Source organism: Neofelis nebulosa, chromosome 17, assembly GCF_028018385.1.
Source record: "Neofelis nebulosa isolate mNeoNeb1 chromosome 17, mNeoNeb1.pri, whole genome shotgun sequence".
In the NCBI taxonomy this organism is placed as follows: Eukaryota; Metazoa; Chordata; class Mammalia; order Carnivora; family Felidae; genus Neofelis; species Neofelis nebulosa.
Window position 1 is genome coordinate 15,622,231 of NC_080798.1, and position 12,279 is coordinate 15,634,509.

Consider the following 12,279-nt stretch of genomic DNA (forward strand, 5'->3'; position numbering starts at 1 on the left):
ACTACTTGTGACCTGACAGGTCAGGAAGGTGGGGGTGGAAAGTCGATTGCCGGGGTGGGGCAGGGAAGGAAACCTGAAGAGGGAAGAGAGGAGCCCGAAGTCCCCAGGCCACTGGACAGGAGCCAGGGCGGAGGGGGCACCTGCAAAGGGAGGGCAGAGGCCTGCTCCTGGGCTCCCTCTGGGGGGCGAGGGGCAGAGGCAGGAAGCCAAAGAGCAGGAGACAATAGGAATAAGAAGTCAATAAATCTTTATTAAGCGCCTGCCGAGTTACTGTGAGGAGGCCATGATGCTGGACACACCTGTTGAGGAGAGAAGGGGCAGCAGGTCAACGGGAAGAACGGGAGACCAACCTCCAGCCAGCAGCCATGACACCCACAATTCTGCAGGGGTGGCAGATCGCAAACCCCTTCTGGGCCCTGGTCACCTTCACAAGGCAGTTTGGTTTTTGTTTGTTTGTCTAAAGCAGTCTCTATGCCCAGCATGGGGCTTGAACTCATGACCCCGAGAGCTCATGCTCTACCTACTGGGCCAGCCAGGTGCCCCGCAAAGGCAGTCGGGGCAGTAGTTAAAAATCGGGACCAAAGCAAGGACACCCAAGCCCTCATCACAACTCTGCCTCATACCAGATGGGTGACCTCACGCGAGTTAATTAAAACCAGTTTCCCCAACTGCATAAAGCACCCCCCCGCATACACACGCACAATCAGAGGGTTAAATGACGTGTTTAGAGCAACGCCTGGTACAAGCTGTTTGCTATTCTCACCACTCTCACAGTGACATTGACTATATACTATGTGCAAGACGCCGGAAACACTGGACTTCCAGCTCCTCACTGCAGAGCCCCTCGTTCCAGTGACTTCCCACCTGAGCCCCAACACAGGGGGCACCTCTCATTTAGAGTGAGGGGCCACAGTCCCTAAGCGCAGAGCTGATTTTCCACTCGATCATGCTCCTAAGTTAGTACCAAATTAGCTGGTTTGTACTGAGAAGGCATGCTGTACCAGGACATACCTTTAAAAACACTAGGTTCGTACCAAGGGACGGGGAGGAGACCCAAGGTGCAAAGGAGCAGCCCATCCCCGGCCCCAGGTTCTCGCTCAGACACATGTACTGAGCAGGTGAGAGCACTAACCTCACAGCTATTTCACTCTGTTCTCAGCTGAGGGATCTGTGGGGCCTGTGCTAGTTCAGCGTGTGTGTGACAGCGATGACCACGGCTGACGCGGCAGAGCTTTGCGAAGTGCTCTACGTAGATGGTCTCACTTTGCCCTCATACCTCCGTGAGGTAGGTTATTATGATCTTGTTCGGTACTTTACAGTAACAGCCCCTACCATTCAGGGTTCACGTGAGGACCGTATGACTTAGAAGTGTAAGGAACCACGTAGTATCTGTCATAATGACTGGTGCTCTGATCCCCACTTTTTAGATGAGAAAACTAAGGCACAGAGAGGTAAAATCACTTACCCAAAGGCGCACAGCTAAGAAACAGAGAACCAAGATCTCCACCTAGCTACCCAACTCCAGAACTGGCACTACCCCCAAGGACAGAGCCCTCGCGACCAGTAAAGGTGTGGAGACACCCCGCAAGGCCCGTCCAAGCCCTGGGGTGTCCCAAGGAAGGACACCCCCCCATCCCTCCCTCAGCAGGGAGGCCTGGAAAACAGGTCCATGGAGTCTGGCAGATGCAAATCTCCTGGCCCTGAACCAGAACGTAACCACCCAAGTCCCTGGGGGCCCTAGCCTTGGTCTATCAAAGGGCATCTCCTTAGCCCCACAGCCCGAGGCCTGGAGGCACCACTCACTGTCAAAGTCGATCTTCTCCACGATGTTCTTGGGCTTGATGCTCTCCTCCTGGCTACAGATAAAGATCTGGCCCGACTCATCAGCGCCCCAGCCATATTTGCTCATCCACACCTTTAGCTGGCTGTCTGCAGGTGACACAGGCGGTGCAGGGGCTCAGTCACCCTGAGCCCACAGTACCAGGCAGCCGAAGGCCAGGGCACCCTCCCTGACCAACTCCCGGCCACCAGCGTCTCCTGCATTTCTATGGTTCATTCTCCAAACGGCAGCCAGAGGGAGCCTTTTAGCTTTCCAACCCTTACCTTACAGAGCTTTTGGCTAAACTTCTTTTATTTTCTATTTCACTTTTCTCTCCCCAGGGCAAATCCTCGTGTCTAACAACAGTAGTGAGCTTCCTTCTCTGCTTTTCCACGCAACTTTGAAATGGTTCCAAAATTATGTCATCGCTGTCACTAACAATAAGCCCAGATCATCAGTTGGGAATTTCTTTGCAGTCCAGTTTTTGCCCTTAAAAAATATGCCAGTAAGGACGTTCAGCTAGAGGGTCCAGCTCCTTGAAGTCACTCTTTTGTGTGACTATTAGCGATTTGATACGGATTGATCTGCTTCTCTTTAGACTCAAGTCTGAAAGCAGTTTCATCCCTTTTTGACTTTTACCTTTTTTTTTTTTGAGAGGAAGAGTGCACTCACGAGCAGAAGAAGGACAATCTCTCTCTCTTTTTTTTTTTTTTTGAGAGAGAGAGAGAGAGACAGCCTGCAAGTACGGGGGAGGGGCAGAGAGGGAATCCCAAGCGGCCTCCACCCTGTCAGTGCAGAGCCCAACTCGGGGCTCTAACCCACGAACCATGGGATCATGGCCCGAGCTGAAATCAAGAGTCAGACATTCAACCGACTAAGCCACCCAAAGTGGCTAAGAGAGAGTGAATTTTAAGCAGGCTCCACGAAGGGCTGGATCTCACCACCGTGAAATCATGGCCTGAGCCGAAATCAAGAGTCAGATGCTCTACTGACTGAGCCACCCAGATGCCCCTAATTTCACTTTTAAATATGTAAACATTGGGGCACCTGAGTGGCTCAGTCAGTTCAGTGGCCTACTTCAGCTCAGGTCATGATCTCATGGTTCATGGGTTTGAGCCCCACGTCGAGCTCTGTGCTGACAGCTCAGAGCCTGGAGTCTGCTTCAGATTCTGTGTCTCCCTCTCTCTCTGCCTCTCCCCTGTTCATGCTCTGTCTCTCAAAGATGAATAAACTTTAAAAATAAATAAGTAAACAAATAAAATATCTGATGTAAAGCACTTAGTACAGTGCCTGAAACAGTGTCCAACAAAAGTTAGTTTCTGCTAAAAAAACTAAAATCACACATGCACACCTACCCGGATCAAAGAGCAGAACTACCCAATAAGGTACTCAGACAAATCTCACCCCTGACCCTCCAAGGAATAACCACTTTTCTTCATTTTATTTTTCTTTCTGTGTTCCTTCTTGCAGAAATAAGCAAATACATAAACACAGTTTTCTTTCTTTCTTTTGGAAGGATTTTTTAAAAAACCCAATCTGATCATGTCCATCCTTGCTCAGAACCTTCCTGGGGCTCCAGATCACTCAGGACAAAGGACTAAGTCCTCAAGAGGCCCCGTGGCATCTGAGGCTCTCCCTCCCGCCACCACCTCTCTGCTCCTCGCTCACCGTGCTTCCACCAGGCACCCTGGCCGCTCTGTGAATGAGACTCGCGCGTCCCTGCCTCAGCAGCCTCGTCTGCTTGGCCTTCAGGCTCCTGGCCTAACTCCACTGAGGGACCTAGCCACCTCACCCCACGAGCTGACACGAAACACACGCATCTCATCTTGTTATTTGTTTCCCATGAGAGCAAACCCGAACCATTCTGTTTCGCTACTGCTGTATCCCCAAGGCCTAGAACAGTGCCTGGTACAGAGAAGGCATTCAGAGAACTTAGGCAGAATAAATGAATGCCACAGGATCTCCACGGAAGAGTACGTTTCACGCCAGCTCCTCACTCCCTCAGTAATGAGCTGGGCTGTGCCTTCCAATGACTTGCTGAAGCAAGGGTGGGTCCAGCCGAGGAACTGGTGGAGGCCCACTGCCCCTGACCACCCCCAGCCTCCCAGACTGGCACCAGGGACCCAGAGAGGCCTTACCGGTCAGATCCCCGAGCATCTCGGCCAGTAGCCAGCGATCAATGTGCTGGTAAGTGATGCCCACAACATGGCAGATAACTGTAGAGATCAGGGACAAAGATGGTGAAAGGCCACCCCAGGACCCTGCTGCCACTCCCTACCTCTTCCCCCTGGGGAGCCCAGGCACAGAGAGGGACTTACATTTTCGGACGGAGTCTTCAAAGCCAGTTATACCTTCCAGGAGGTCCATATTTTCATCCAGGGCTTGCTGGGAAAGCAAAGATAATGCTCACGACAATGTTAATAACACCAAGAATATTAAGATTAATGAAATGAACAATAAAAGTTAACACTCGAGCATTCACCCCACATGCCAACTTTTCTTCTGCGTGCCATCCTATGATGGAAGTTACTGCTTTATGCCCATTTTAGAGATAAAAAACCAAAGCTCAGGGCAGCAAAGTGATTTGCCCCAAATCACAGAGCCAGGGTTTGAATCAGAAGGCAGAAACCACAGACCCAAAGAGGGAACAGAGACAGATTCGCTAACTGTGCTCACCCACCTCCCCCTGCTGTCTCACTCGGATCTGAAAAGGTCAAGTGTCCCACCCATGGCCCACAAGGCCCCACAGGACCTGCCTATCACCTCCTCCCACTCGGCCCCTTTCTCCAGCCACAGGGGCCTCCTCCCTGCTCCTCAGACATACCACGTACCCACCCACCTCCAGGCCTTTGTGCGGGCTGGTGTTGGGTCTGGAACTCTCCTTCCCCATGGCCAGCACCCCCACTTCCTTCAGGTTTCTGTTCAAACCCAGCAAGGGCTCCCGCCCACGTTAGTGAGGAAAATGAGGAACCCACACGGACAATGAAAAGGAGCAGCCAGTGAGGCAGGATACAGAGAAGCCAAATGATAGAAGGGCCCGGGGGAGCGGAGCGTGACCACCCCATCAGAGGCGGCCGACGGGGCAGACAATGTGGGCTCCACACTGTGTGTGCTGGGGACCGGGGGGCAGAAGGCTGGTCACGAGAGCCTGAATGGAATGAGCGCAGTGGGGTCACGTGAGCAGGGAGGGAAGGCGAGACCGAGCGCCAGCAGCCTGCCCCTGGAGCAGGGTAGCTGACGGGACCGCTCTGCTGGGACACCGAGGGGTTTCCTGGGACGGGAGCCTTTCTGCTCCGAGGGGAACAGAGGAAAGGGGCAAGAGGCAGAGATAGTAGGGAGGGCGAAGGTCAAGGGAGAGTTCTCTTTTGTAGGCTAGGAACGAACTACACGGTGGACGTGTTCTCTGGTGACAAGAACAATCTGGGAAGGCCCTGTTTGCTGTTACAAGAGAGCAGGGAGCCGCCGGTGTGGTGGCACTGAGTGGGCGAGAGGGAAGGGGAACGGCGCCCGAGGAGAGGGAGGGGTGGCCGGAGATGGGAGCAGGGACAATTCACCCACTGAAACAGAAAAGTGCTCGGTCAGCCGCCAGCACACGTCGGGGCTGAGGGCAATACTGTGTGGGAGAGTTCTGCTTTGGCTACTTTCCCACAAAATGAGGTGGAAGGTCACCTCATTGACCTTGAGATCAGACGGGATGGGGGAGAGGGGATGAGAAGGTGCAAAGAGCCGGGAGGGGAGCAAGGAGCAAGGAGCAAGGCCCTAGGCTGGGAGGGGATGAGGGTTGAGGGTTGTGGGGCTGGGCTGTCACGTGCTCCCTGGGGGCCCTCCTCCAGCCTCTCTCTCTGGTCTCAGATACAGACGCACAATTTACACTAAAGGAGAAAGCAGAACAGAGGACTAGAAATGACGGCCAGGCCCAAGAACTGCCAGGCTGGAGACCTCGCAGGGGCGAGCTGGGAAGCTAGGAGGAAGTGGTCAGAGGGTAGAAACGTCTGCCATTCGCAGGCAGAGAAGGGAGCAATTACTGAAGACAAGTACTGGGCAGTGGCTCCCAACCTTCGCCAGGCATCCGGATCATCTGGGATAACTGCTTAAAACCCCAAAGCCTACACCACACTCACACCGGTCACATCAGGCTCTGATGGCTGAAGCCAAGTACCAGTACTTTTTTTTTTTTTTTTTTAAACTCCTTAGGGGTCCAACACGCTGAGAGCTGATCTAGGGCGTGACAGGGAGGCAGGGGCCGAGGCCACATGGAAGACAGGGGCTGGAAAAACCCGAAGGTCGAGGTGGTGGAAGGATCACCACTCTGGCTTTTCAAGCATCGGAGAATGACACGAGTGGGGCAGTGCACAGGAGCTCCGTCCTTCACGAGAGGAGGAGTTGTCAGGGGGCTGAAACCAACAAGGCGGGGCAGGAAGTGCCGACACCTGAACTTCAGGACTGAGCGTGTGCAAGGGGAGACGGGATCTGGGAATGATGGCTCCCGGCCATCCCGCTGGGCCATTGCAGAAGTGGAGGGTGGGGCCCCAGTTAGAGCAAGAAAGGGAGGGAGAACTCAGAGGGTGGAGGATTTCGGCAGGGAGGACAGATGTGGGGGCACGCACGGGTGCCCTGCCCTGGGTGCTGGGGGCACAAGGGGCGACGTGGGAGTCCAAACTCTGCGAGGATGACAAATCCACGCGGTCACACTCACAGAGCCCAGGGCACAGGAGCCACCGCCCACCACTGTGCAGGTGGACGACAAATGTGCAGGGTCATCCCATTCAGCAGGCTGCCGTGCCGGGCCCAGCAGCCCACCCTGCCCCCCGCCCCGGGAGCCAAGTTACCCAGAAGGCCTGGAAGTGGCAGGTCTCCAGCAGGTCCCCGAGGTATAAGATCTGTCGGATTGGTCGTTCTTCTTGCTGAGATAGGAAAGCGTTAAGGGAAAACAGACCTGAGCCTCGGGAGGCCGCGGCCGAGCCATCTCCCCGCGCCCACCTTCTGCGCCGAAGCACAACTGTGAAGGCAAACGGTGAGCCAAGGACGGGAGACAATTAAGTCAGCGACTGGCCTGTCCACATACCAGGATCGAGTCAACTCTCTGAGAACCGACGCAGAGGCGCGACAAGGCACGCTGGGATACGAAAGCAAGATGCATACCAGCATGCATGAGCGCCACCGTGGGGGTGGGGAGCATATGGACATGAATGCACACAACTGTACTTGCGTGTCCCCAGGGGATCCCTGGCAGGGTGGGTACCCAAGAACTGCAAACAACTGTTGTCTCCTGGCGGTGGGGAGTGGGGTGGCTGCGGGACAGGGGAGGGAGGAAGCCACTGTCTTTTTCCACCATACGCTCTTTCTGTACTTGTAACGCCATACCATATGCCTATTTTTTTGGATGTTTATTTATTTTTGAGAGACAGAGCACGAGCAGGGGAGGAGCAAAGAGAGGGAGACACAGAATCTGAAGCCGGCTCCAGGCTCTGAGCCGTCAGCACAGAGCCCGACGCAGGGCTCGGACTCACGAACCGTGAGATCGTGACCCGAGGCGAAGTCAGACGCTTAACCAACCGACTGAGCCACCCAGGCACCCCAGCCTATTTTTTTTAAGCCACCAGAGCAGACCTCTGGAGAAGGTGGACAGTTTCTCAGAAGGTAGACCCCCCACAGACACACCTGGCAGTGCAGGTTCAAGGCGTAAGCCACCACTTCTCAGCTTGGCTGCGTGCAGCAGCCCTGGGGACCAGGAGTGCCAGCAGCAAGGGGCACGGTGTAGATGGGGCGGCTCTGCCAAGTGTGTCAAGTGATTGCAGGGCAGAGGGAGGCCCACCCGGCCAAGTGCTGGACCAGCCACAAAAAAGCAGGTCAGAGCAAGATGGGGGGGGGGGGGGGGGGCGGCAGGAAGGCAGTTCATTTTCACTCAACACCGTCACTAAAGGCCAGCAGTGTGCCACATACAGCTGTCAATTCAGCTCTTCATGACTCCTGCCTGGTGCTCAGGCCCCACTTCCTCCTCCTTAATCAGCTAGAACCCTCATGGGAATCCTTCTAAGGCAGAAACCTACCCATAATACTCTGCGGTTTTAAAACCTTCTATAGTTTCCTAGCGCCCTTTTGAGTCTGACCAAAACGTATCTTGAAATCTGTGGTAAGGCCGCGCTGAACTTCCTCTACTGCCTCTGAAAGAGCACCAAGCTCTTCTCTTCCTCCAGGCCTCCTTACGTATAGTTCCCTCTGCTTGATCACCCTTCCTTAATATTTCATTTTGTTCATCTTTCGGATGTCTCCTCCTCCAAGAAGTCTTCCCTAACATCCAGGCAGGGGCAGGTTCCTCCTCTCCTCTGGCCCCTCTAAACCCCAACCCCTGACTTCTCCAGGCTGTCATCGATAGAGGACCTACTGCCCCACTGGACTGTGAGCTCTGTGAGGGCAGGGGCCAGACCTGTTTCAGCCACCAAAATGTCCCATCCAGCACTGCAAGCCCAGAGCAGGCACCCAAGTGTTTGCGGCTGAACTCACAGACCCTTCCCCGTGAATTCACCCACCTTGCCCTCCCCCCTCGCCCACACGCCCGGCCTGGAAATGAGAAGGATACATGTGCCTGGTCGATCATGCACTTGCACAGTGTGAAGTCGGTGTGGGGCAGGTTGGTGAGGGCCTTTAGCAGTATCTGGGCGGTCACCGTGGTTTGAAAGAAGGCTGGGTTGAACTGGTACCTGAGAAGGGGAACAAGAGACACATCAATCGTGGCATGTGCCGGTCCCTGGGCCTCATCAGATGCCCAGCGCTTTGGCCCAGAGCTTGGGAGCTGGACGTGCCTGGGCTCCATTCCCAATCACAGCATTCTGGCTCTGTGACCTTAACCTCCCTCACCTACGTCCCTGTTCTGCAGATGGGGGACAGTTAATCCTCCCAACCACCCAGTAAGGCGGATGCTGTTAAGTGGTTCACAAATGACAATGTAAGTATTAGTCTGGAATAGTGGTTGAGGGCCTGGAACCAGACTGCTTGGATTTTTTTTTTTTTTTTTTTTTTTACTTTTGAGAGAGAGATAAAGTGCAAGTGAGCACACGAGCAGAGGCAGGGAGAAAGCATCCCAAGCAGGCTCCACATTGTCAGTGCAGAGCCTGACATGGGGCTCAAACTCACTAACCGTGAAATCATGACCCGAGTAGAAACCAAGAGTCGGATGCTTAACGGACTGAGCCACCCAGCCCCCCTCACCCCCTTAAAAATTCAAGTTAGTTGGGGCGCCTGGGTGGCTCAGTTGGTTAGGCATCTGACTTCGGCTCAGGTCGTGATCTTGTGGTTCATGAGTTTGAGCCCCACGTCGAGCTCTGTGCTGACAGATCAGAGCCTGGAGCCTACTTTGGATTCTGTGTCTCCCTCTCTCTCTGCCCCTCCCTGCTCATGCTCTCTGCCTCTCTCTCAAAAATAAACAAACATTAAAATAATAGTAATAAAAAAAAATTCAAGTTCATCATCAGTGTAGTCTTGGCTTCAGGAGCAGAACCCAGTGATTCATCTCTTACATACGACATCTACCGCTCATCCCAAAAAGTGCCCCCGTTAACGCCCGTCACCTTGTTACCCACCCCCCTCCCCTCCAGCAGCTCTCGGTCCAGACTGCTTGGATTTAAACTTCCCTGCTAAGGGACCCTGGACTGCCTATTTTAAATTCTCTGTGCATCAGTTTCCTCCCTCGAAAAAAGGGACAAGAACGACCCTATCTTCTTCACAAGGGCAGTATAGCATCCGAGTTAAAACACACAAAAGCTGACAGCACGGTAGCCACCGCATGAGAAGCACCCACTAAGCAGCAGTTATCATCAGAAACAATCTAGACGACCCCATCAGTACAAGTGTTGTTGTATCTCCATTTCCCAGACGTCAGAATCGAGACAATATATAAAAATTACACAACTGACGGTATGTTGAGAAAGCACCGCGAGGAAGGAACTCGACTATCCGTCAGCAAGCGAATGGACAATTAAGGCAGTCGCACAGCGGAGCACTAAACAGCAAAAACAAAAACCTGCAGCTGCAGACAAAATGGATGGATCTCACAGACCCAGCGAGACGAGGAAGATGCCGAGTCTAGAAAAGCTCACGCCGTCTGACTACATTTGCGTCAAGTTCAAAGCAAACGAAACTAAGCTAAGCTAATCAGTATGCATGCGAGTGTGGTAAACTCACATGAAGCCAGACCACGAGAGCCTAAAATGGTCACCAGGGTGGGGGTGAGGTGGTGGCACAAAGCATACAAGGCAAAGGGCCTGGGGCCCTGGGCAACACTCAACTCTACGCTATGGGTGGTGATCACATGGGGGTTCACTTGTACTAACTTAGCTATTCATTTGTGTTTTGTACTAACCTATATGGGTACCCCGTAATTACTTTTTTAAAAACCATCTTTCCTCCTGCCCCAACTCCCTTGGCTTCCTAGTTTTGCACACCAAGAAAAGCCACTTCCCAAAGGCTACCCCCAACTTCAGCCTCATCCAATGTTGCCAGTGGTACCCTGCTGGTCGCTGGCCTGGAGGCGGGGATGGAGGCAGACACTCACAGCTTCAGGACGGCCAGGTTGGCTTCCAGATCATAGGCATTCTCCTTGGCCTGTGTCTCCACGTACCGCTCCAGCGTGGCCAGATTCTCAGGATTGTACCTACAGAAGAATCAAGATGGGTGAGCAGTGAGGAGACGGGGGCTGAGACCAGTCACTTTGGCGGGGGGGGGGGGGGGGGGCACTGCAATCTGTTCCTCCTTCCCTCTAAATCTGGCAGTAACCACTTAACTCTACTAAAGTCTTGAATCAGCCGTATAATCTCTAATAACACTTACCAACTTTCCAGACCTAAGCCTAAGCTCTGAACCCCATCAGAGCCCTGGGCCCTTTCTAGGATGCACCCCTAACCTCTCAGCCAATCAGTCATTGTAACCTGTATACCTGGTCTCCTGGACATCTTTGCCACTCACCCCCTTCTCCCCCTCTGCGCCCAGGCTCCTTTTAGCTTCTCCCACTCCAGCCCTGACCACTATCACTGCCTACTGTCCGGTTTGTCTGGACTCTGAACTGAGAACTGCACGAAAGCATGGCCTGCAGCTGTCTTGGTCACCTCTGGTCCCCAGCACTGTCCAGCCTGCCAGAGTAGATTCCAGTGACGTGTGCTGAATAAATGCCATGAGAGGAAAAAGAAAGACGACATGAAGAGGCACTGACACGCAGTGAGAGGTTGAGGAACACAGTCACGGGAATCTTGAGGCTATGAGAGGGAAAGCTGAGAAGCAGAGAGACCTTAAAGCAATTAAAATGGGGGGGGGGGTAGCAGTAAGAGGTAGGCAAGGCTGTATCTCCTGTCCGTAGGTCCAAGCAGCGCCGTTTCCTTAAACATCTCCGCCGGGAAGTGTGGGAAAGCCTACTGCCGAGCAAGTCCAGGATCCCGACCACCCCTTGCTGTCTCTAGAAAATCCTCTCCACCACGCCGCCTGGCCAGAAACGCTCCCTCCGACTGGGCTCGGACCTGTCGATACCCTTGAGCAACTTGCCAACGTTCGCTCTCATCTGCTCAAACATCGCCATGACTACGGTCGCCTCCCACACCGGGGCCCGGAGCCGAGAATCCAACCGAAGCGGCGTCCGCCAGGACCGGAAAAGGAAGAAGGGGTGGAAACGGAAACTACGTTGCTGTCTCCTCTCTGAGGCGCTTACGACAGCTGTCACGTGACTCTTCCCGGCAGGCGCAGTGTGGCGCGTGCGCATACGCTGCACCCGAGCTGGACCTACAGCGAGAGAAAAGGCTTCATCTAGCTCAGTACGCAGGCGCCCTCTCGGGGCGAGGAGGCGGGGCTAACGTTTTTCCCGGGCCTCGCGTACCGCGTTGTAGCCCCTAGAACGTGCGCGCGAACTCCCGAGGAGGAAGACGGCTGTCTAGCTGCGCGCCCGCGCGTCGTGTTGCGCGCGATCGTGAAGTCACAAAACTGCCGGGGTGTACGTAGTGGTCCTTAATTTGGGCCACAGCCAAAGTTCCCAGGGAGGTGCTCCCTGAGGTCCCCTTTGCCCCAGGTAGCATCCTGAGCTTTGGAGTTTCAAGCCTTGAACTTGGTCTTCACGCTCCGCCCCAACTCCCGGGGTAGGGACCCGCAAAGCTGGTGTCCTGCTCCACAGCGGCTGGAGTGAGGGCTCCTGGACCCTGCCGGATGGTGCTCGATCCCCTTTTGGCTCCAGTCTTGCCGGTGAAGGCTAGTGCCCCATGCGTTCTGTCTTGAGTTATATGCGTACGGATTGCTCACTGTAGGCGTGAATGCACAAGCATGTGTCATATACATAGGGGTATGTGCTCTGAGTACATCCACATGTGTTCACACAGGTATCCAGGCATGGGTAGTGGTCTACGTACCGTGGGTGCATAAGCGCGTACCACTAAGTATATATATGCACGCCAGGGAGCAGGCACCACTGCCTGACCGCTCCTGTG

The 12,279-nt window shown here is 54.2% G+C and overlaps 1 protein-coding gene across 1 annotated transcript; it reads right to left on the reverse strand.

Annotated features, from left to right (window-relative positions):
* Positions 1 to 230: 230 nt before the first annotated feature.
* EIF3K (eukaryotic translation initiation factor 3 subunit K) lies at positions 231 to 11,477 on the reverse strand. The gene is made up of 8 exons (XM_058707778.1): positions 11,326 to 11,477; positions 10,371 to 10,469; positions 8,400 to 8,520; positions 6,649 to 6,723; positions 4,138 to 4,204; positions 3,958 to 4,035; positions 1,804 to 1,929; positions 231 to 299 (listed from the first exon to the last, which is right to left on the reverse strand). Exons 1-8 carry the CDS (start codon positions 11,382 to 11,384, stop codon positions 268 to 270), a joined length of 657 nt encoding a protein of 218 aa, XP_058563761.1. The 5' UTR covers positions 11,385 to 11,477; the 3' UTR covers positions 231 to 267.
* Between the last annotated feature and the right edge of the window lie 802 nt (positions 11,478 to 12,279).